The 21,914-nt window shown below is 38.1% G+C and overlaps 2 protein-coding genes across 2 annotated transcripts in view; one reads left to right on the forward strand and one right to left on the reverse strand.

Annotated features, from left to right (window-relative positions):
- LOC139744816 (HEAT repeat-containing protein 3-like) overlaps nucleotides 1–21,914 on the reverse strand; it is a 96,926-nt gene that overhangs the window by 68,366 nt on the left and 6,646 nt on the right. The window contains exons 3-6 of the mRNA XM_071655230.1: nucleotides 11,936–12,023; nucleotides 9,412–9,527; nucleotides 6,239–6,348; nucleotides 832–975 (exon numbers count right to left, since the gene is read on the reverse strand). Of these exons, the coding sequence (XP_071511331.1) occupies nucleotides 832–975; nucleotides 6,239–6,348; nucleotides 9,412–9,527; nucleotides 11,936–12,023 (458 nt within the window). The remainder of the gene's footprint in view (nucleotides 1–831; nucleotides 976–6,238; nucleotides 6,349–9,411; nucleotides 9,528–11,935; nucleotides 12,024–21,914) is intronic.
- Nucleotides 16,569–17,775, forward strand: LOC139744817 (uncharacterized). Its single transcript, XM_071655231.1, has one exon. The coding sequence runs from the start codon at nucleotides 16,648–16,650 to the stop codon at nucleotides 17,638–17,640; it is 993 nt and encodes a 330-aa protein (XP_071511332.1). The 5' UTR covers nucleotides 16,569–16,647; the 3' UTR covers nucleotides 17,641–17,775.

Raw genomic sequence — 21,914 nt, forward strand, 5'->3', positions numbered from 1 at the left:
TAAATTCACTTTGCAGTTTGAGGATTTGGGTTGCTTTATGCCACTGACAGAAAACCTGGTTCAGTATAGGCCCTATCTTCAATGGCAGTAGTTCTAATATGCAAAAGATTGCAGAGCTGTTATATAGAAATAGGTTCATTTTAGCCACAAAATAAAATACAGGATAGGCATAATAGCATAAAATATGGTTCACATATGTGTTTGAAGACATCTGTGAAAATTGCAAAGCCTTTTGGAACAACATATTCAACATGATCAAAATAGATTTGTGACATCACCTGAAGTAAATGTTCAAAATGTCTGTTTAACATCTGAGGCAGTCTTCCAGCCACTAGCTGCACATTTGCTCCTACATGTACATGTAGTTTGCTAATTGCTCACATATAATATAGTCCTGAGTACAAAATTAATTCATGGTTATAATGATGAAATTCTCAATGAGGGTTTTTCCCCGTTGTCAACAGATATTTTTTTTTTTTTTTTTTCAAATGAAATCTGGAAAGCACCACTATAACAATTGCAGTAAAATGAAAGACTAAGCAAATTGCAAACTGATTACAGTATAAATGCTTACTTTAATACTGCCCTTAGTTTATCTGTGTAAAGAGAGTCACTTTTCAAATTCCTAAATGGGTCCTGTGTACAGCTTATCTGTCTTTATCAAAATTCTTAGCTCTAGAGACCTTCTTATCATCAACAAAGTAGGAAAACTACTTGAATTGATGTTTGGTAAATGAAACACAGATGGGGAGTTTGTATGTTGCAACCTTTCTCAAACATTTTAAGTAGATAAGGGTATAAATACTAGCAGATGGTCCTATCTTCTCAAACCTGCTGTCAAAGTCTGCAACTGTGTGTGCTTCCAGGATACATCACTACAGAGAAGAGCGTCCTCTAGTACCAGAAGCCTCTCAGGTCTGCAGAGTTCCTGTGCTGCCAGCGTATTGTCTTCAGTGAATGTGTGAAGGCACTGAGCTGTCAAATTAAACAACAGAAGGGGTGTTCCCTTGTAAAAGGAATATTACCTCACCCCTATGGGGACCCTGGCCCACGGCCCAAATGAGGACTACACATACCTTTTGGATATTAAACTACTGGTACATTTGTAATTCTCTATGTCTAATGTATGCCAATAACTGTACTTCCATATGATAGAGGCAATGGGTTAAATGAACTCCCACTGGGGCCTCATGGGTCCACCCTTGAACAAGTGAAAATACTTTTATCTTTCAAACATAACTCCACACAACATGCCAAACATGAACTACTACTTATATATACTGAAAATCTGTTTTGAAACCATCACATTTTTAATCAAGTTGCTTTTGTTTTGCAACGAGTGTGCAACATCGTCATCAAAACAAGGCAAGTGCCGTAATGTGTCTCGCCCACAAACGTACAACACCTGTTTCTTTATTTTGTTCACAAATGGACCTATGGATCAAAAGTTAGGTGTCATAATCAAATGCATAGTACATTGGGCCCTAAAAGTTCATTGACCCTTGCCTGTGAGCAGGGACCTTGTGGTGATCATTAACTCCCCAAGGTACATCTACCATCCAAGTTTGGTCACAAATAGACTTATGGATCAAAAGTTATGACCCATAATCAAAATGTGCGCTAAAAACTTAACATTGTGCCCTAAAAACTTAACATTGGGCCCTAAAAGTTCATTGACCCCTCCCTGTGACCTTTGACCTTGTGGTGACCATCAACTCCCCAAGGGACATCTTCCATCCAAGTTCAGTCACAAACGGACATATGGATCAAAAGTTATGACCCATAATCAAAATGTGCCCTAAAAACTTACCATTGGGCCCGAAAAGTTCATTGACACCGGTCTGTGACCTTTGACCTTGTGGTGACCATCAACTCCCCAAGGTATATCTACCATCCAAGTTTGGTCACAAATAGACTTACCGATCAAAAGTTGTCCATAATCGAAACACGCCCTAAAAACTTAACATTGGGCCCTAAAAGTTCATTGACCCCTGCCTGTGACCTTTGACCAAGTGGTGGCCATCAACTCCCCAAGGGACATCTACCACCAAAGTTCAGTCACAAACGGACCTATGAATCAAAAGTTATGACCCATAATCGAAACGCGAATTAAAAACTTAACATTGGGCCCTAAAAGTCCATTGACCCCTGCCTGTGACCTTTGACCTTGTGGGGACCATCAACTCCCCAAGGGACATCTACCATCCAAGTTAGGTCACAAATAGACTTACGGATCAAAAGTTGTGGTCCATAATCAAATCGACGCCCTAAAAACTTAACATTGGGCCCTAAAGGTTAATTGACCCCTGCCTGTGACCTTTGACCTTGTGGTGCCATCAATTCCCCAAGGGACATCTACCACCAAAGTTTAGTCACAAACGGACTTATGGATCAAAAGTTATGACCAATAATCGAAACGCGCCCTAAAAATTTAACATTGGGCCTTAAAAGTTAATTGACCCCTACCTGTGACCTTTGACCTTGTGGTGATCATTAACTCCCCAAGGTACATCTACCATCCAAGTTTGGTCACAAATAGACTTACGGATCAAAAGTTATGACCCATAATCAAAATGTGCCCTAAAAACTGAACATTGTGCCCTAAAAACTTAACATTGCGCCCTAAAGGTTCATTGACCCCTGCCTGTGACCTTTGACCTTGTGGTGACCATCAACTCCTCAAGGTACATCTACCATCAAAGTTTGGTCACAAATACACTTATGGATCAAAAGTAATGGCCCATAATCGAAACGTGCCCTAAAAACTTAACATTGGGCCCTAAAGGTTCATTGACCCCTGCCTGTGACCTTTGACCTTGTGGTGACCATCAACTCCCCAAGGTACATCTACCATCCAAGTTAGGTCACAAATAGACTTACGAATCAAAAGTTGTGGTCCATAATTGAAATGCGCCCTAAAAACTTAACATTGGGCCCTAAAAGTTCATTGACCCATCCCTGTGACCTTTGACCTTGTGGTGACCATCAACTCCCCAAGGGACATCTACCACCAAAGTTTAGTCACAAATGGACTTATGAATCAAAAGTTATGACCCATAATCGAAACGCGCATTAAAAACTTAACATTGGGCCCTAAAAGTTCATTGACCCATCCCTGTGACCTTTGACCTTGTGGTGACCATCAACTCCCCAAGGGACATCTACCACCAAAGTTAAGTCACAAACAGACTTATGGATCAAAAGTTATGCCCCATACTCGAAATGCGCCCTAAAAACTTAACATTGGGCCCTAAAGGTTCATTGACCCCTGCCTGTGACCTTTGACCTTGTTGTGACCATCAACTCCCCAAGGGACATCTACCATCCAAGTTAGGTCACAAATAGACTTACGAATCAAAAGTTATGACCCATAATCGAAACGCGCCCTAAAAACTTAACATTGGGCCCTAGAAGTTCATTGACCCCTCCCTGTGACCTTTGACCTTGTGGTGACCATCAACTCCCCAAGGGACATCTACCACCAAAGTTTAGTCACAAACGGACTTATGAATCAAAAGTTATGACCCATAATCGAAACGCGCATTAAAAACTTAACATTGGGCCCTAAAAGTTCATTGACCCATCCCTGTGACCTTTGACCTTGTGGTGACCATCAACTCCCCAAGGGACATCTACTACCAAAGTTTAGTCACAAACGGACTTATGAATCAAAAGTTATGACCCATAATCGAAACGCGCATTAAAAACTTAACATTGGGCCCTAAAAGTTCATTGACCCATCCCTGTGACCTTTGACCTTGTGGTGACCATCAACTCCCCAAGGGACATCTACCACCAAAGTTTAGTCACAAACAGACTTATGGATCAAAAGTTATGCCCCATACTCGAAACGCGCCCTAAAAACTTAACATTGGGCCCTAAAGGTTCATTGACCCCTGCCTGTGACCTTTGACCTTGTGGTGACCATCAACTCCCCAAGGTACATCTACCATCCAAGTTAGGTCACAAATAGACTTACGAATCAAAAGTTGTGGTCCATAATTGAAATGCGCCCTAAAAACTTAACATTGGGCCCTAAAAGTTCATTGACCCCTCCCTGTGACCTTTGACCTTGTGGTGACCATCAACTCCCCAAGGGACATCTACCACCAAAGTTTAGTCACAAACGGACTTATGAATCAAAAGTTATGACCCATAATCGAAACGCGCATTAAAAACTTAACATTGGGCCCTAAAAGTTCATTGACCCATCCCTGTGACCTTTGACCTTGTGGTGACCATCAACTCCCCAAGGGACATCTACCACCAAAGTTTAGTCACAAACAGACTTATGGATCAAAAGTTATGCCCCATACTCGAAACGCGCCCTAAAAACTTAACATTGGGCCCTAAAAGTTCATTGACCCCTGCCTGTGACCTTTAACCTGGAGGTGACCTTCATACTTGGTAAAAGGTAAAACTTTGTATGACCACTCTTCCCTCCAAGTTTGATTCAAATTGAAGCCGAGAGTACAGAGTTATTCAAGTTCTTATAGCGTTACGGACAGACGACGGACGGACGATTGACGGACAGACGCCGCAGGCGATCCCTTAGTCTCCCCTCACCTCCGGTGGGCTCGACAAAAAAGAATTGAGTGGTCACACACACATATATACTAACATGTACCGGCACATATATGCCCATTCATTCATACGTGTACAGTTCAACCTCGATTATCCGGCCATGTCGGGACCGGCGCTCATCCGGATAAGCGAATTGGCCGGATATGGGAGACACAATGTTAATGTATATAGCTGCCGTCCAAGCTGCCTTCCCAGTGCACTGGCAGCTAGGCAGGTAGCGTACCCCACAACGGTGGTGCAATCTATGCTAGCCTGCACAAAATTGTAGTCCCTCCTTCACAAAAATAAAGTATATATCTTTATGTAAAAATTATACATGTTTTACCTCATTAGATATTGAGAAACCAATCATGCACATCTTATAAAATTAGTAGTTGTTCCGCGTATTGGCAGTACTAGAAATAGCAATAATAAAGTCACAACAGAGGAATGCAGGGAATGCATTAATAGCCAATCTTGATAAATATGAATATATATATATATATATATATATATATATATATATTCTTGTGAATATTCGCACTGTCATCCCTGAAGAAGAGGAGGGTTCCACGAAAATTCGGATTATTCATTAAATCAAGATTGGCTATTAATGCATTCCCTGCATTCCTCTGTTGTGACTTTATTATTGCTACTTATAAAATTAGTGAAATAGATCCATGAAATGATGTTAAAGTCACTGTTTTTTCTCAATTTTTGGATGAAAAAAAAAGTCCTTCACTGCGTGAACGCGTCCAGATAATCAAGATTTCTGGATAAAAGGAGGCCGGATAATCGAGGTCGAACTGTATATACAAATGTACATACATACACATACTTCTTGTACACGAGTGTGCATGACCATACTCCTGTTTTGCCTGTACTCCAACCCACCCCCCCCCCCCCCCCCCCGAAAAAAAAAGACACCCGGGGGTCTCACACTCACCCAAGTGTCACAAATTTAATTCCCATGCATTCTTGCAGACTACTGCAAGTACTACCTGAGAACATTGCAAACTTGGGAGAGGGGGGGGGGGGGGGTGGGCAGCTTTGAGGGCTTCTATTGGGCATGATGTTGATATGCATATTCCATCACAATGGTAAAAATATTTGCCAAGTACACTGTATTTAGAATACTTATCAAAGCAGTTTTTAAAAAAAACTGATCTCCACCAAAATGAAATGCAAATGACCTTGAAAATGCACACACTAAATGTATTTACTTGGAGTATTTCCAGTTTTAAACAATTTGTTTCTTTTTTGTTTTGTTTTTTCTTTGTGGAATGGGGGTTCTGGGGTCCTGTATCAAAAGTACATTAATTATCACCCTTGTGATAATGCACAGGGTTTAACAACAAATTTGATCATGTATTTTCAAGAAGATGAATAAAATGTGTTGGCCCCCTACTTGAATCCTCCCCCACCCCACACCTGAATCTGCCATGAACAAAGCAGAAACTATAGTCACCAATCTACCTACTCATACATGTAGCACTAACTTAGCATACCGTATCTATTCTAGTTCTACATAGGAGATTTGCAAAGCTTTTTTGATTTGGAAATTTAAAATTTTTGCATGCCAGACGGTGAGCAAATTGCAATAGCTCACTTCAGCCTGAGCCTTTGGCTCAAGTGAGCTAAAAAAAAAGGGGGGAGACAAGAATCCCTGCCTCACCTGCAGTAATCGCAAGATCCACCATAATCCGGTGTGTTTGCAGGCTGTGGAGGAAGACTGTTAGCAAGCCTTGCTGGTTGGCAATGGCAACGGCTGTGCTATTGTTCTCACTGCATAGAAAAACACACACACAAAAAGGAACCAATATTACACTTATCTCCCTCACGTTGATATATTTACACTCAGCAAAAAGAGAAAGTAAACACTTATACCAGTTGATATTTTTCAACGAAGATTTTTATAAAATCAATGTATTATATACAATATTATATTATATTCCATATTCTATGATGTGATTAGTTACTGTATCACCCTGGCAAGTCAATAAATAGGGAAACTTTATGCACGAGTGACCACATTTGGTTTTTTCTTTTAACGCACAAAAGTATAAATTGCAAAAACGAATAAGTTATAATTCATGAGTAAGTGGTCTTCTATATAACAATAAGAACTAAAGACTAATTTAACACAAAAATAAGACATTAATTAATTTGCAAAAATGAACCCATCATATCTAGGTCTTCATAACCCTTAAGATAAAGAAATTCTGAAAATACTGGAGGTAAATGAAGAAACTTCTGTCAACTCCAAATTCACATGACATTGGAGAAGTAATATTAACAGAAATAGTAGACATTTGAATTGTTCCTTCAAATTAGGAAACTTGAAATTGAGTTTTAAATTTGTGTAGAATATGAATCTTTAAACTCCTATATTAAAAGATTGAAATAAGGAAATCCTGGTCATTTGATCACCTTTAAGACTTTACTAACTATGTTATTTTAAGTTAATTGACAGAAAATTTTAATCTCCCCCTTTAGTTTCTCATTTTTGTTTGAGACTATAAAGTGATAAAAGAGAATGAAATTTTTTTTTGCTATTTCATTCATGTCTCTTATTGCGTTGAATTTGTCTTTTGTTATAACTGTTATTTTATTAGGACATTTGCAAATGAATGACATCTCATTTTTTTGCAATTCTTATTCTTGTACCTTGGAGAACAAATTAAACAATGCGTTTACTCATGCATAAACTTACCCTTTGTACTGACCTATCAGGGTGATGGCCAATTAAACTAGAATTATCACTGAAGTGTTGCTTTATAGTATGTGATGTCATGAGGGCAATGACGTTAATACCAAGTTTGTGCACTTGTCGAATTGGAAACAGAACAATTTTAGTTTACTGTACAATTACAGAGTTGACACTGAGTATAAAACTTACAGCAAATGGAAACATGCTTTCCCCAGCATCACTACACTTAAAGACCATCATACACACCAAATTTGACCTTCATAGTTTGTTTTGATACAAAAATGAGTGGTTACCATGGCAACACATTTTCCTTAAACTAACACATTGGTGTCTTGCAAAACTACACTTCTAGATCATGATACATACTAAATTTGACTTTAATTGCTTGAATGATGGAAAAGTTATTCGATCTGCAAGGTTTTGGTAAAATTGTGGTTATCATGGCAACGGTTTGTGTGACAAACACAAAAATTATGTGTTCCACATCTATACCTAAGGGCCATAATGCCTACCAAATTTGGTTTCAATTGCTTGAAAACTGTCGAAGAAGTTCACTCCACGGGATTAAAAAAAAATGCATTACCATGGCAACGCATTGTCCGATACAAATACAAAGGACATTTTGCAAAACTACACTTAAAGAGCATCATACACACCAAATTTCACCTTCATAGATTAAATGGTTCAATATGATACAAAAATGAGTGGTTACCATGGCAACATATTTTTCTAATATTAACACATTGGTGTCTTGCATAACTACACCTCCCGATCATCATACATACTAAATTTGACCTTAATTGCTTGAATGTTGTGGAAGTTATTCAATCCACAAGGTTTTGGTAAAATTATGGCTACCATGGCAACGCTTTGTCCGACAAACACAAAAATTATGTGTTCCACATCTATGCCTCAAGGCCATAATGCCTACCAAATTTGATTTCAATCGCTTCAAAACTGTGGAAGTTGTTCACTCCACAAGATTTCAAAGAAAACATGCGGTTACCATGGCAACGCTTTGTCATGCATAACTACACCTATAGATCATCATAGATACCAATTTTGAAATTGATTGCTTAAATACTATGGAAGTTATTCAATCCACAAGGTTTTGGTAAAATTATGGTTACCATGGCAACGCATTGTCCGACGAACACAAAAAACATGTCTTGCACATCTATACCTCAATATCATCATTTACCCTAAGTTTCATTTACATTGCTTCAAAACTTCAGGAGGAGTTCGCGATGCAAGATTTTGCAACAGACTGACCAACCGACCGCCCGCCCGACCGCCCACCCACCCGACCAACATCACGGTGATTCCTATATACCCCCTTCACACTATGTGTGGTGGGGGTATAATTACCTTCAAATTTAATGCATTGATTTTTATCAAAACCTTCTATGAAATACATGAACTGGAAAAAGTGTTCACTTTCTCTTTTGCCAAGTATATGACTCATTCCTGGCTGGAGCACGATGGATTTTATTACTGAGTTCCTCTTGAAAATAGCAGTTATACCAATCTTAATTTTATAAAAAAAAGAAAGAAAACCATGCCAAAAAGCAACCAACCAATGACCAATCACAACCCTCAAATTGGTTTATACACAAAAATATCTGAATCATGTTTCCGGTTGACGACTGAACAAAGTGCAATGTTTTTCCATCTAAAAATCTTTGTAAAAGTCTTTAAAAAATGTGCTTGATTACTACAACACAACACTTCAATTAGAAGAAAACCATTTATCAATTTTTCCTTTTTTTTAATTCAACTGAAATATAATATTCAAGGTTTGTGTACATGCCAATGAGAGGATCTGTGGTTGTGACCAATGTCACTGTTCAGAGGAAACAAGGGAAACTTAGTCTTATATAATTTTTTATACATAAACTTGTTTATATAACTTTTTATTTCATGTCCAGTTTTAATGAAACTTCTACCATTCTCCTTGTCTTATTTTATGGAGTCCATTAAAGGCAACTTGTGTACATAGTAGGAATGAATTTTGACAATATTTTCAGCCCTATTTCACTTTTGATCCACTTTTGTTTCACCAAATGGTGGCCATATCATATAAGATTTCATATAATTCTATTTCATCATCTCTGTGTAATATTGCAATATAGACATACCACAAATTCCAAACAAGATGCAGTGCTTGCATCAGAGGCCCCAATGCCGGAGGGTCATTCTTATGAGCCTTGCCTTCTTTCTGCTTCATTGCCAGTTCTGGGATTCCCCCTGAATACTGCAATGATGTGCATACATAACCAGAGAGAGAGAGACAGAGGGGTGAGGGGATGAAAGGTATCATAGACATACAACAAAATGGCAAAGAGACTGATACAGGATGAGCTATAGAGATAGAGTCAAACCTGCCTCAGCGGAAACCTGCCTTAGCGGCCACCGTCTATAGTAGCCACTGAAAAATCCCACCGAGAGAAACGCCCTGTTAAAGACCCTGTGTATAGCGGCCACCTGTCTAACACAGCCAGTGGCCACAAATTTTGTTTTTAACCTGTCTATAGCGGCCACAGACCAGATGGAGCCATAGCCGAGCCGATAATTCGGCGTGTTTTTCTGCTTTGTGTAGCTGTGCAAGTCATTCATGGGCAACGTTCAGTGATCGCCACCCCTGCATTCATCACTCATTCAGTCAAAATACAGCAATAGTGTTAAGCTTTCTTCACGACTGTACACATGCAGCAGCTACTGTGCAACAATTTCATACACACCGGCATTGTTCAATGCATGAAACAGACATGTGCATACATACATACATACATATACATGTAAGTACTTATAGATGTATACAACAATGATTCATGCACATGTACATATAGATAGTGAATGGTCACGAGTGCAATGGTACAAGATTTCCCACGAGGTAAAAGATAGAGGCGCTCTATTCAACAAGGCAAAGCCGAGTTGAATAGTGCACCTCATCTTTCACCGAGTGCGAAATCTGGTTCTATTGCACGAGTAAAGACCATACACTATTTGTTTTATACAACACCTCGAACGTCAATAGATTTGGTACTCACACATTCTTGAATTTAGCACAGAAGTGGCAACCATTTTCCGTGAAAGATGAATGAGTAGCCTCACAGTCGCAGTCACAGTGTATGTACATGTACGTATACGTATGCGAAAAGAAGTTGTTTACAAAAATGAGTGACAAAAGTACGCGCTTGTAAGCATGCTTGTAAGGCCAAAAAAAAAATTGTTTGTCTGCCCTTAATTGTCAAAACCCAAGAGGGTCGGTAGGTCGTTTCGTTTTTTTTTTTTTTTTTTTTAATACCCTTTTTACCCATGTAATTTTGTAACTTTGGCAGGGCATCTCGTAATACACTCATCCTTCTGGCAATACTTCGAGTTCTAGTTCAACTTTGTACAGGATGTGGCGCAAGTTTAATGCACTCAAAACTCAAAGGGATTCATTCAAATTTACGTCTTGCCAGGGCCCGGTAGGCGAGGCAGAAACACTCACTGACAAACACTTATAACGTTCATCTTTGTTAAATTTTGCAAACAGCTCCAAAAAAGTACCTTCCAGTGAGATGCTGGCAACTGAAATCCAAACAGTTTCGGTGCCATGACAGCTGGTAACGGATGCTGCAAAAGTAGCCATAATGGCAGTCGCGCTGCGCTGCACCGCGGCCGGTACGGTAGCTAGCTAGCTAGCGCACTACCTAAAAAGGTAGCTAGCATGCAATGCATGCTATAAAACGTAGCCTGCGGCCCCGCGCAGCCCGAACGCCACTACGCCGGGTCGATGAAATAAAAAAACATTTTTAGACTTTTTTTTCATTCTTTCTTTAGCTTAAAATGGATAATTTTGGGTTTAAAACCGTTCACAAATTTGCAGAAAATGAAATTTGTGGAAAAAAATACACTTGAAAGAGAGCAAAAAAAAAAAAAAAATGAATAAAAAACCCAACCCGAAATTTCTGTGATTTTCGGTCGGTCGCGAAGGGCAAACAAACCATTTTGTTTTTGGGCCTAATTGTTGAGTGCGCGCGGCACACGTTTGTTTATTGTGACATCAGAGCACGTGCAATGGAACATTTTGGTCTAACAAAATTGCACTGCTGACAGCCAGAACGTGCAATGGAACTTTTTACTAAATGTCACGTGATGGGCAATCGACCAATCGGATAACTACATTCTAAATAGGTGTTGTATAATAGACAATGTAAACAGTTGGATAACCTGTAGGATATAACGGCCACCTGTCTATAACGGCCACTTTTTTCGTCTTCCTAACCTCCCTCCCTAACCCTAACCTATGGGCAGGTTTGACTATAGTCAGATGATATAACAGTTTAACAGAAAAGCAATAAGCTGTGTAATACACACCTTATCTTTTCTTTCATATCAGTTGTAAGTGTAAAGAGAACAAGTCACAGCATGTCACATGGTATAGAACAGCTCCTTTCTCTCTCTATAGCATATGATATGTACACAACGTACATATATAAAGTGTAGTTATCACAGTTTGTGAAACATCTTCAGAGTAGCATCATACTGTTTTGCTTCTTACAAGTTATGATGTAAAGCAGAACTGTCAAGTTGAATAATTGAAGCTGTCATTTAATTCCATATGCACTGCTAACTACAAGACAGTATGAATGAATCTGTAATCCATATACAGACCTGCAACAGGAATGAAACCAGAGGTGTCATCACGTCTTCACACACCATGTGATCACAGATGTCATGGCCCCCAGTAACTGTAAAATTCCTGAACAAAATAAAACATTCAGTAGATGAAATCTTGCAAGAGCTTAAAGACAAAAACAACAACAAAAAAGATCATGCACATATCCATGAATTGCTCATTTGGTCAAGATATTCATACATATGTGTTTATTACAAACGGCATTAACCCATATCCGTCGAACATGTAATACAGTTTAAAGGCTGTTGCTGCCGGGGTTTGTACGTTCAATAAACTGTGCCATCTCGAATTCAAGATAATGTCACCAACACTTATTATAAGTAAAATATGGAAAAACTATATATCAATTGAAAGAGAAGGAAATGCCCTTTCATATAAGATGTAAATCAACGTCATGTCATGAATTATGTGACGTCATATGATTTTAGTATTTTTGTATGATTTAGATATCTATGAATAATCACATAAATATGCAAAAGAAACCATTGAATAATCACATAAATATGCAAAAGAAACCAAGCTAATGAAAAATATCTATAGCCTTTATACAGAAAAACAACTAACGGGTATCAATTTTGAAATCTTCATAATGTAAGCTTTCCGATGGTATATAACTCAGAGGCTCAATGCTTACAAATTTGAAAAAAAAAAAAAAATCAAATAATAACTCAAAGATCTACACTTTGCGGACTAGTTTTGTCTATAAACTCATAGAATCAATGGGTGGAACTACAGTACACCTACATGTACATGTATACGTACAGCAGTGTTCGATCTCAAATAAATGTAGACCTATTCTGTAAGCAGCCTGCTGTAGAGCTCCGAAGTGAATACAAACTATTCAAACTAGAAATATCCATTGCCGCGCAATGCGATTGTATCTGTTAAGAAATGTAGCCTATAGAGCGCACACAACCCGGCCACCAACAATATGACCTTTGACCCTATAAAAGATGGAACACTGGGGGCAGCACATTCAAAATCTATAGGCTGGTACAGTTGTAGATTATATCCTGGTAGACCTTCATACTAAATTTGAACAAAATCCGTTTACAAATGTAGCCTATAGTGCGCAAAGAAACCATCCACCAACAACATGACCTTTGACCCAATAAAAGACGGAACACTGGGGGCAGCACATCTAAAAGTGATGAAAAGGACTGTGGGATATCAGGTCAGAGTTTACAGGCTATAATAAGCTTTAAAAAATGACCTCATCGTCCAAGCCATATCTGCTACCGATTATCCTGTAGATAGGCGTTCGCAGCATTTGGGTGAACTCCGGGATATCCCGTAGATTGGCGGATAAAGGTTAAAATTACGTTGGAAAACTGAATGCTTTATCCATGTTTTCTGGTGGTCAGGCATACCAGGTACCCTACAAAAGCCATTAAATGAAAAACATCACTCCTCAGAAAATGCTGAATTTTCATCATGCTTCAATTCCTTCAATTAAACACACACACACACAAACACACACACACACACACACACACACAAACTTATGTGGAATTACATCTTACAACAAGCACAGTTCCTCTCTAGGACTATTATTAGCTATGGATATTCTCGTATACAGTCAACTTCGGATACCTCGAATTTGTCAGGACTGAAGAAAATGGTTCGACGTACGCGAAATTAGAGGTACGCGTACGTCAAATTTTCTTCAACTTATCTGATGTTTATCGATGTTCAACATGGTATCTGTTATAGTGCCTACCGATTGTTTGCATGCTTGTCAACTGGAATTGAATCGACTTTTATATGAATGAATTGAATGAAAATCGGAATTGAAATCAAAATTTCAGAAATAAAGATTTTGGTGGTGCGATTAAAATCGGATGTTTGCCTTTACTTTTGATAATGAACAGCGGTAACAATCGGTTCCGTAAGATGCTAAAATAAAAGTCAGATGTTTGCTTTTAAAGAAATGAATAACGGTAATATTTGACTCGGTAAGATACTAAAATAAATGTCAGATGTTTGCTCATACTTTTGGAAATGAAAAACGATAAGACTCAGCTCTGTATGGTGCTAAAACTAATGTCAGATATTTGATTTTGCGTTCGGAAATGAATAAGGATAACATTCGGCTCCAGAAGATGCTGAAATAAATGTCGAATATTTGTTTTGACGTTCGGAAATGAAAAACAATATTCAACTCTGTACGATGGTTAAATAAGTGTTGGATGTTTCCTTATACTTTCGAAAGGAAATAGCAATAACCTTCAGCTCCGGAAGATGCTAAAATAAATTTCAGATGATCGCTTTTATGTTCGGAACTGAATAGCAGTAATATTCTGCTCCATACGATGCTAAAATAACTGTCTCATGTTTGCTTTTAAATTTCGAAATGAATAACAGTAACATTCAGCTGCGTTCCACGGTAAAATTAATGTTTGATGTTTGCTTTGACGTTCGGAAATGAGTAACAATAATATTCAACTCCTTACGATGATAAAATAAATGCTGGATGTTTGCTTTTACGTTCGAAAGTAAATGGCAATAACATTCAGCTCCGGAAGATGCTAAAATACATGTCGAATGATTGCTTTTACGTTTGGCATGGTTGGAAGTGAATAGCAGTAACATTCTGCCCCATACGATGCTAAAAAAAATATTGGATATTTGCTATTACATTTCGAAATGAATAACAGTAACATTCAGCTACGTTTGATGGTAATATAAACATCTGATGTTTGTCTTGACGTTCAAAAATGAAAAACAGTAACATTCGGCTCCGTACGATGATAAAACAATTGTCAGATGATTCATTTCACTTTCGGAAGTGGACAGCAGTAACATTCGGCTCCATACGATGATAAAATAAATGTTGTATGTTTGAAATGAATAACGGTAATATTCTGCTTCGTACGACGCAAAAATAAATAACAGATTGTTGCTTTTACATTTGGAAATGATTAACGGTATTAGTCCGCTCAGTTAGATGCTGAAACAAATAGCGGATGTTTGCTCTTACGTTTGGAAATGGATAAGGATAGCATTCAGACCCGTAAGATGCTAAAATGAATGTCAGTTGTTTGCTTTTACATTTAGAAATGATTAACGGTTATATTCGGCTCAGTAAGGTGCTAACAGACTAATAAATGTTGGATGATTGCTTTTACAATAAGAAATGAATAACGGTAACTTTCGGCTCTTTACAATGCTAAAACAAATGTCGGGTGCTAACAAATGTCGGCAAATGCTCCCACTTTCTCATTTCAAAAGTAAGTTTTGACCTCCTAAATATATAGGCATCAACTTTTATAATAATCTCTACGCCTATTTGCTAAATCTTAAAACACAGAATAAGATGATTGAATTTTCTATTCATTTGTTTTAGACATGGGCATCTGTATCACTTTAATAATGCTTAATCTTAATTTTTCTATGTTTAGTAGGTCCGATTTAGTTTTTCTAATGTTTTTTATTGATTTTTTTTTGTGTCATCAGATTTTACTTTCGACCACGAAAAAATAAAAATCAATGATATTGATGGCCCAATAAAAGTTAGTGTGGAGCCCTGTCTATTCTATTCTTTATTATGCTCGGTCTAGACTTCCAGATCATATACCACACTATTTTCATAATCACATTGCTCAAAAAAAAAAAAAAATCAGTGCTTGCGTTCTCGGGGAAGAATAAATGAAACAAACTTCGTGAAAGGCAAAAAAAAAAGTTAAACAAGAGACCCGGGGGTCACGCGCTCACCTGAGTATCGCAATTTCACCTTCCATGCATTCTTGCACACTCTTACCCGAGAACATTGGAAACTTAGGTCTGCATATGGATCCCCCCCCCCCCTCAACTCCAGGGTGGGGGGAGGGGGCAGGCAGCCCTGGATCTGCAATGAACAAACTTGGAACTAAAGTCATCAACGTACAAACTCATGGTATTAACTTTGCTTTATCATTTCTGGTTCTAGAGTAGAAGATTTTAAATATTCCTTTATGTTGAGGGGGGGGGGGCCCAAGGGGCCCCCAAGAGGGACATGGTGCCCAATTGAAGGAATTGAGATTCTAGGGATGCTACCTGCTAAGTTTGGTCAAAATTCATCATGAGGTTTTCAAGAAGAAGATGAACATGTACAATTCAGGCCCCATTAGGACCCATCTCTATCCCCTCTCCTGGGTCCCGGGGGGGGGGGGGGGGGGGGGGGGGGGGGGGGGCACTCCTGATTCCGCCAATCCCACGAACAAACTTGAATCTACAGTCATCAATGTACTAACTCATAGTATTATCTAAGCCCTATCACTTCTGGTTCTAGAGAAGATTTTTAAAGATTCCTTAATTTTAGGGGGTTTGGGCCCCCTGGGGGCCCCCCAGGTGGGCCATGGTGCCCATTTGAACAAATTGACATCCTATCCCCCCAGGGATGCTACCTACCAAGTTTGGTGAAAATCAGACATGGGGATCTCGAAGTGAAGATGAAAATGTACAATTTAGGCCCCATTAGGACGTCTCCCCACCCCCTCCCCTGGGTCCCAAGGGGGGCACCCCTGATTCCCCCATGAACAAAATTGAAACTACAGTCATCAATGTACTAACTCATAGTATTCACTAAGTCCTATCACTTGGAATCCAAGATGGCGCTGTGCGGTTAGGACGTGCCTGAGTGTTACGGAGGCATTAGGAGGAAATAAAATTGCAGCTCATTTCGCCTATTACAGTTTGAAAAGTCAAAATGACATCGAGAAAAAGGAGCTTAGAACAAGGAGTCGTTACAATCTCCCATTATTTCAAGGAAAAGGAGGATTTTGACCCTAAGATGGATTTTAGCGACGCTACTACGGAGAAGGCTACGCAAGAACACAGTGACAGTGATAATGCACACGGCTTAACTGACTCGGCAGTGCACACGGTAGTGAAACCACTTCACCGAGATATGGAGGGAACCAGCCCGGGCGCGTCGGCGGAATCACCTCCACGCTCCTCGCTTGAGAAAAAACGACGAGTAGACGGGGAGAAGTCAACCACAGATGAACTACTCGCGGCCCTTATCCACAAGATAGACGAAATGAACTCCAATCTCACATCCAGGTTGGACACAGCTCTTGGTAAGATTGAAACAAATGAGAAAGAAATCAGTAACTTGAAAGAGGAGCAAGAGTCGTGCCGTTTTGATATCAAACAGTTACAGGACCAAGTAAACAAGCAAGAAAAGGAGAATATGAAATTGAGAGAGCGTCTTGTTGACCTCACTGCGAGAGAGATGAGGAATACGGCTGTGTTTTACGGGTTTCCTGAAGGTGCTGAAAACGCTGGGAAGTGTGAGCAATTGATCAAAGAATTTGCCAAGTCAAATATGCAAATGGAAGGTGAAGTGAGCATTGAAAGAGCTCATCGCACAGGCCGCATCAGGCCAAAACCCGGCCCTCCTCGCCCAGTTGTGGTAGCTTTCAGTAGATACACAACCAGACAAACAGTGATCAGCAGTGCCCGCAGATATTTGAAGGAGAGGCCTTTTCAGCACAACGGAAAGGATCACCAGATATTTGTCGATGAGATGCTGCCGGTAGAAGTGCGAGAAAGCAGGAGGAAATTGCTGCCACTGAAACGAAAGCTGAAAGAGGAGGACCCAAAGCGAAAGGTGTACTTCAAATATCCGGCGCGATTGTTTTACAGGGAGACTGAGAGCGGAAAAGAAGTGGAGTACAAGCAGCACACCACAAGATAGAATGGATATTGGCAGTTTGCTTTTGCACAGTAGACAATGGTCTAACAAAATACGAAATACTTTGAAAAACTCTTGACACGACTGCGATAGCTCAGCAGTCGGCACCCTGTCATGCCAGCAGTATATTAACAGTTGATATCTCCGAAGACAAGATACACTTTTCAAGTGATTAAGTGATAAGGAAAATCATTTGTTTTTGCCAACCTGAGGAAAAAATAACTGTGAAGATGCCCAGGGGCACTTGGATTCCTTGTGATCATGTTTTATTCGATTTCATGCAAATTGTATGTGTGTTTTTTTCATTGCCAATGTTTTGTTGTCTGTTTTGTCTTGATCATGGTGGGTCATAAGAATTTACAAGGTTACCTACTTGTGAAATATGTATAAGGATCTGAAGTTAATGACCCATAATGTTAATGGGCTAGGGGACTTTAAAGCCAGGAAAAAATATTTTTGTTTTTTATCCAAATTAAAAAAGGATATTATTTTATTACAGGAAACCCATTCGACTGATAAGGATGAAAGTTTATGGAAGAACCAATTAAGAGCCGATATTGTATTCAGTCATGGAACCTCCTCTAGTAGGGGAGTGTGTATCATATTTCGGAAAACCCCACATATAAAATTGATAGAGACAGTGAAAGATTCTAACGGGAGATTTTTGTTGGTTAAAATGGAAGTATATGGAAAAAAATTTATGATATGTAATGTATATGCACCAAATAATGAAAAAGATCACATGCATTTTTTTAAAGCTGTAGACTTGACTATACAAGAATATTATGATGCTGAACAGACAATATTAATAGGGGGAGATTTTAATTTTATTCAAAATTTGGCATTGGACCGAGAGGGCGGTAATATGAAGTCCACTTGGAAGCACTCTTGTGAAATAATAGAAAATATTAAAAACGTTTATCATGTAATAGATATCTGGAGAGACAAGAACCCGTTATTAAGACGATTTACTTGGAGACGCTCCAATCCTTGTGTTCAGTCAAGACTGGATTTCTGGTTAATCCATGAGTCTGTACAAAATATGGTGACAGATTGTGATATGGTCCCCTGTGTTTTGTCAGATCATGATTTTGTGAATTTACATCTGAGAATTAAAGAGTACACTGTGGGCCCATCTTATTGGAAGTTTAATAACAGTTTACTTAGTGATGTTGAGTATGTTGAAAATTTAAAGGGACATTATGAGATGTGGGTAAATGAATGGGAAGATAAAAATGATAAAGGAAAATTATGGGATTGGTTAAAATTCAAAATACGAGAATTTACAATCACATTTTCTAAAAGGAAGAAAAATATAAAAGAAATTAGAAGAAAAGAATTAGAACAAGAATTGAAAATAATAAATGACATGGACCCGACAGAAATGAATGAGCAAAAATGGGATAAGAAAGAGAAAATTGAACAGGAACTTAACTGCATGTACAATTATTTAGCAGAGGGGGCCATATTACGTTCAAGATGTACCTGGTACGAGAAAGGAGAGAAGAGTACAAAATATTTTTTATCATTGGAAAAGACACAAGCACAGAGTACAAACATAGATGTATTAGATACAGGTGAGGAACTTATTGAACATCCCCATCATATACGAAATTTTGTGATGAAATCTTTTGGTAAACAGTTTGAAAACAGGGATACAGTGTCTGACAAAGTGAGTTATGATTACATAAAAATTTCCTGCTTAAAACACCTCACGGAAGATGAAAAGGCCTCTTGTGAAGGCCTGATAACACATGAAGAGGCAAGGGAAGTCCTCCTTGGGATGTCAAAAAATAAAACACCTGGTAATGATGGCTTATCGGTGGAATTTTATGAGACATTTTGGCCTTTGATTTCTAAAGAACTAATAGGATCATTTAATCATGCTTTTGAAAAAGGAAGTATGTCCGTGTCACAGAGGCAAGGAATAATTAAATTGATTCCTAAATCCAATAAAGATAAGAGATTATTGGGCAATTGGCGACCAATCACTTTAATAAATGTGGATGCAAAGATACTTTCTAAATGTTTAGCGAAACGTATGTCCAAAATTATTGGTAATTTGATAAATCCTCAGCAAACAGCATTTATTAAAGGCAGATATATAGGTGAAGGTATAAGACTGATTTCAGATTTAATGTTTTATGCAGATGCCAACAATGTATCTGGAATTGTGTTAGCATTAGATCTTACCAAAGCATTTGATTCACTCAGTCATAGGTATTTATTACAGTGTTTAGAATGTCTTAATTTTGGTCCGTCAATGATACAATGGGTGAGAACATTGCATGCAGGTATAAATAGCTGTGTATTGATAAATGGCTTTACCACTGGTTATTTTGAAATTGGAAGGGGTGTTCGCCAAGGCGACCCCCTTGCCCCCCTTTTATTCATATTAGGGCTCGAGATATATCTAATGAGATTGTTAAATAATCCAAATATTATTGGAATGGAGATGCTCGGAAAACAGATTAAATATACAGCTTACGCTGATGATATAACATGTTTTTGTAAGGATACAGAATCATTATCAGTATTACTAGAAAGCTTTCAAGAATTTTCTGAGATATCAGGCCTTTGCCTCAACCGAAGCAAATCAGAAGGAATGTGGATAGGAAATGATAGACTATCGAAAGAAAAGCCACAGATGATAAAGTGGACAGACAATGGTCTTAGAATTCTTGGAATCTGGTTTTCATATGACAAAAAAGAAGCAATCCGAAGAAACTTTGAAGATCGATTGGGTGAGATTAAGAGAACATTTTTTATTTGGAAAAATCGTAATTTAACGTTAATTGGTAAAATTCAAATTTTGAAAACATTTATTATGTCTAAGATAATTTATTTGATGTCAAACATTGAAATTCCTCAAGATTTTGTGAAAGAAGTAGAGAAGTTAATGTTTTCATTTTTATGGAATGGCCCAGATAAGATTTCAAGGTCAACTATGTATGCACAATATGCTGAGGGTGGTCTCAAATTCCCCAATTTACAATGTATGATTGATACGCAGTTAGTTAAGTGGGTTAAAAGATATTATGGAAATCGTAACCATCAATGGGTGCTATTGGGAGATTATTTCTTAAAAAGGCTTGGTGGAATTCTAGTGTTTCAAAGTAATTATTCCCTTGAAACTATTGATAAGAGGGGTATCCCTCCATTCTATGAGAATATTCTACAAATATGGTTAAAGACAAACATACATGAGGATTTTATTGGTGATGAAAATAGCCAAGCAGACATCCTACAACAACCAGTATGGAATAACCAGAATATTTTGATTGATAAGCACTCAATATTCTGCAGCCCGTTTTTTGAAGCAGGTTTATGTTATATATATCAAATATTTAGTATTGATGGACGGCTCATTGATTTTGAATTTTGGTTAAGGAAAGGAGTGCCAAGCAAATATAATATGATGTATATGGCAATTGTAGACTCTGTTCAAAAATACTCGAAATGTTCCTTCAATACACTCCTATTGGAGATGTTTTGGAAAGAAGAAGTGGCTCAAAAACAAAAGGATCTTATTATTTCACAGTTACAAAATGTGAAATCAAAACCAATATATGAGGAATTTTTAAAAGAGATTAAATCAAGACCTGTTTGCGAAACAGTTTTTGCTGGCAAGTATGGAATTCAACCAGAAGATTGGACACAAATATATATGTTGCCATTTACATGTACAATTGAAGTAAAATTGAGAGAATTTCAGTTCAAGTTGTCGCATAATATACTTTACACAAATGAAAGATTGTTTAAGATGAAAATATCAGAATCAGAGTTGTGTACGCTTTGTAAGTCATGTGCTGAGACCCCTGTACATCTGTTTTTTGATTGTAAAGCTGCCAAAGAATTACTTCAAAAATTTGTGGATGAAATTGGTACGATCTTTCATGTCAAATTAGAGGATTGTACAAGAATTAGAGTAATGTTTGGATTCATCAAAGACTGGAAAGGGCCCCACAGGAGTTTATTGAATCATTTAATATTGTTATACAAAAGGTACATATATATTCAGAGATGCAAAGATACAGGTGTGAAATTTCATGGATTGACAGCATTTATTGTTAATATCCGATATATAGAATCCAACATTGCAAAACGAACAAACAAATTAAATTTTCATTATAAGAAATGGTCCCCTGTAGAAAATATTTTTTAGGTCATTGTAGAAGAACATACAGTCGACTCTCGTGATAAAGAATATCCATATGGCAGAACCCCGACGTGATGGGGTAGTTTTTTGGGGGTCCCAGGGTTTGAAAATTTTCCTA

This window comes from Diadema antillarum, unplaced genomic scaffold, assembly GCF_040938485.1.
Source record: "Diadema antillarum isolate AM-2024a unplaced genomic scaffold, OU_Dant_1.0 seq00001213_RagTag, whole genome shotgun sequence".
Classification (NCBI taxonomy): Eukaryota; Metazoa; Echinodermata; class Echinoidea; order Diadematoida; family Diadematidae; genus Diadema; species Diadema antillarum.

Bases quoted from the DNA above. Each gene is read 5' to 3' on its own strand.
- LOC139744817 (XM_071655231.1), top strand. From the start codon at position 16,648: ATGACATCGAGAAAAAGGAGCTTAGAACAAGGAGTCGTTACAATCTCC.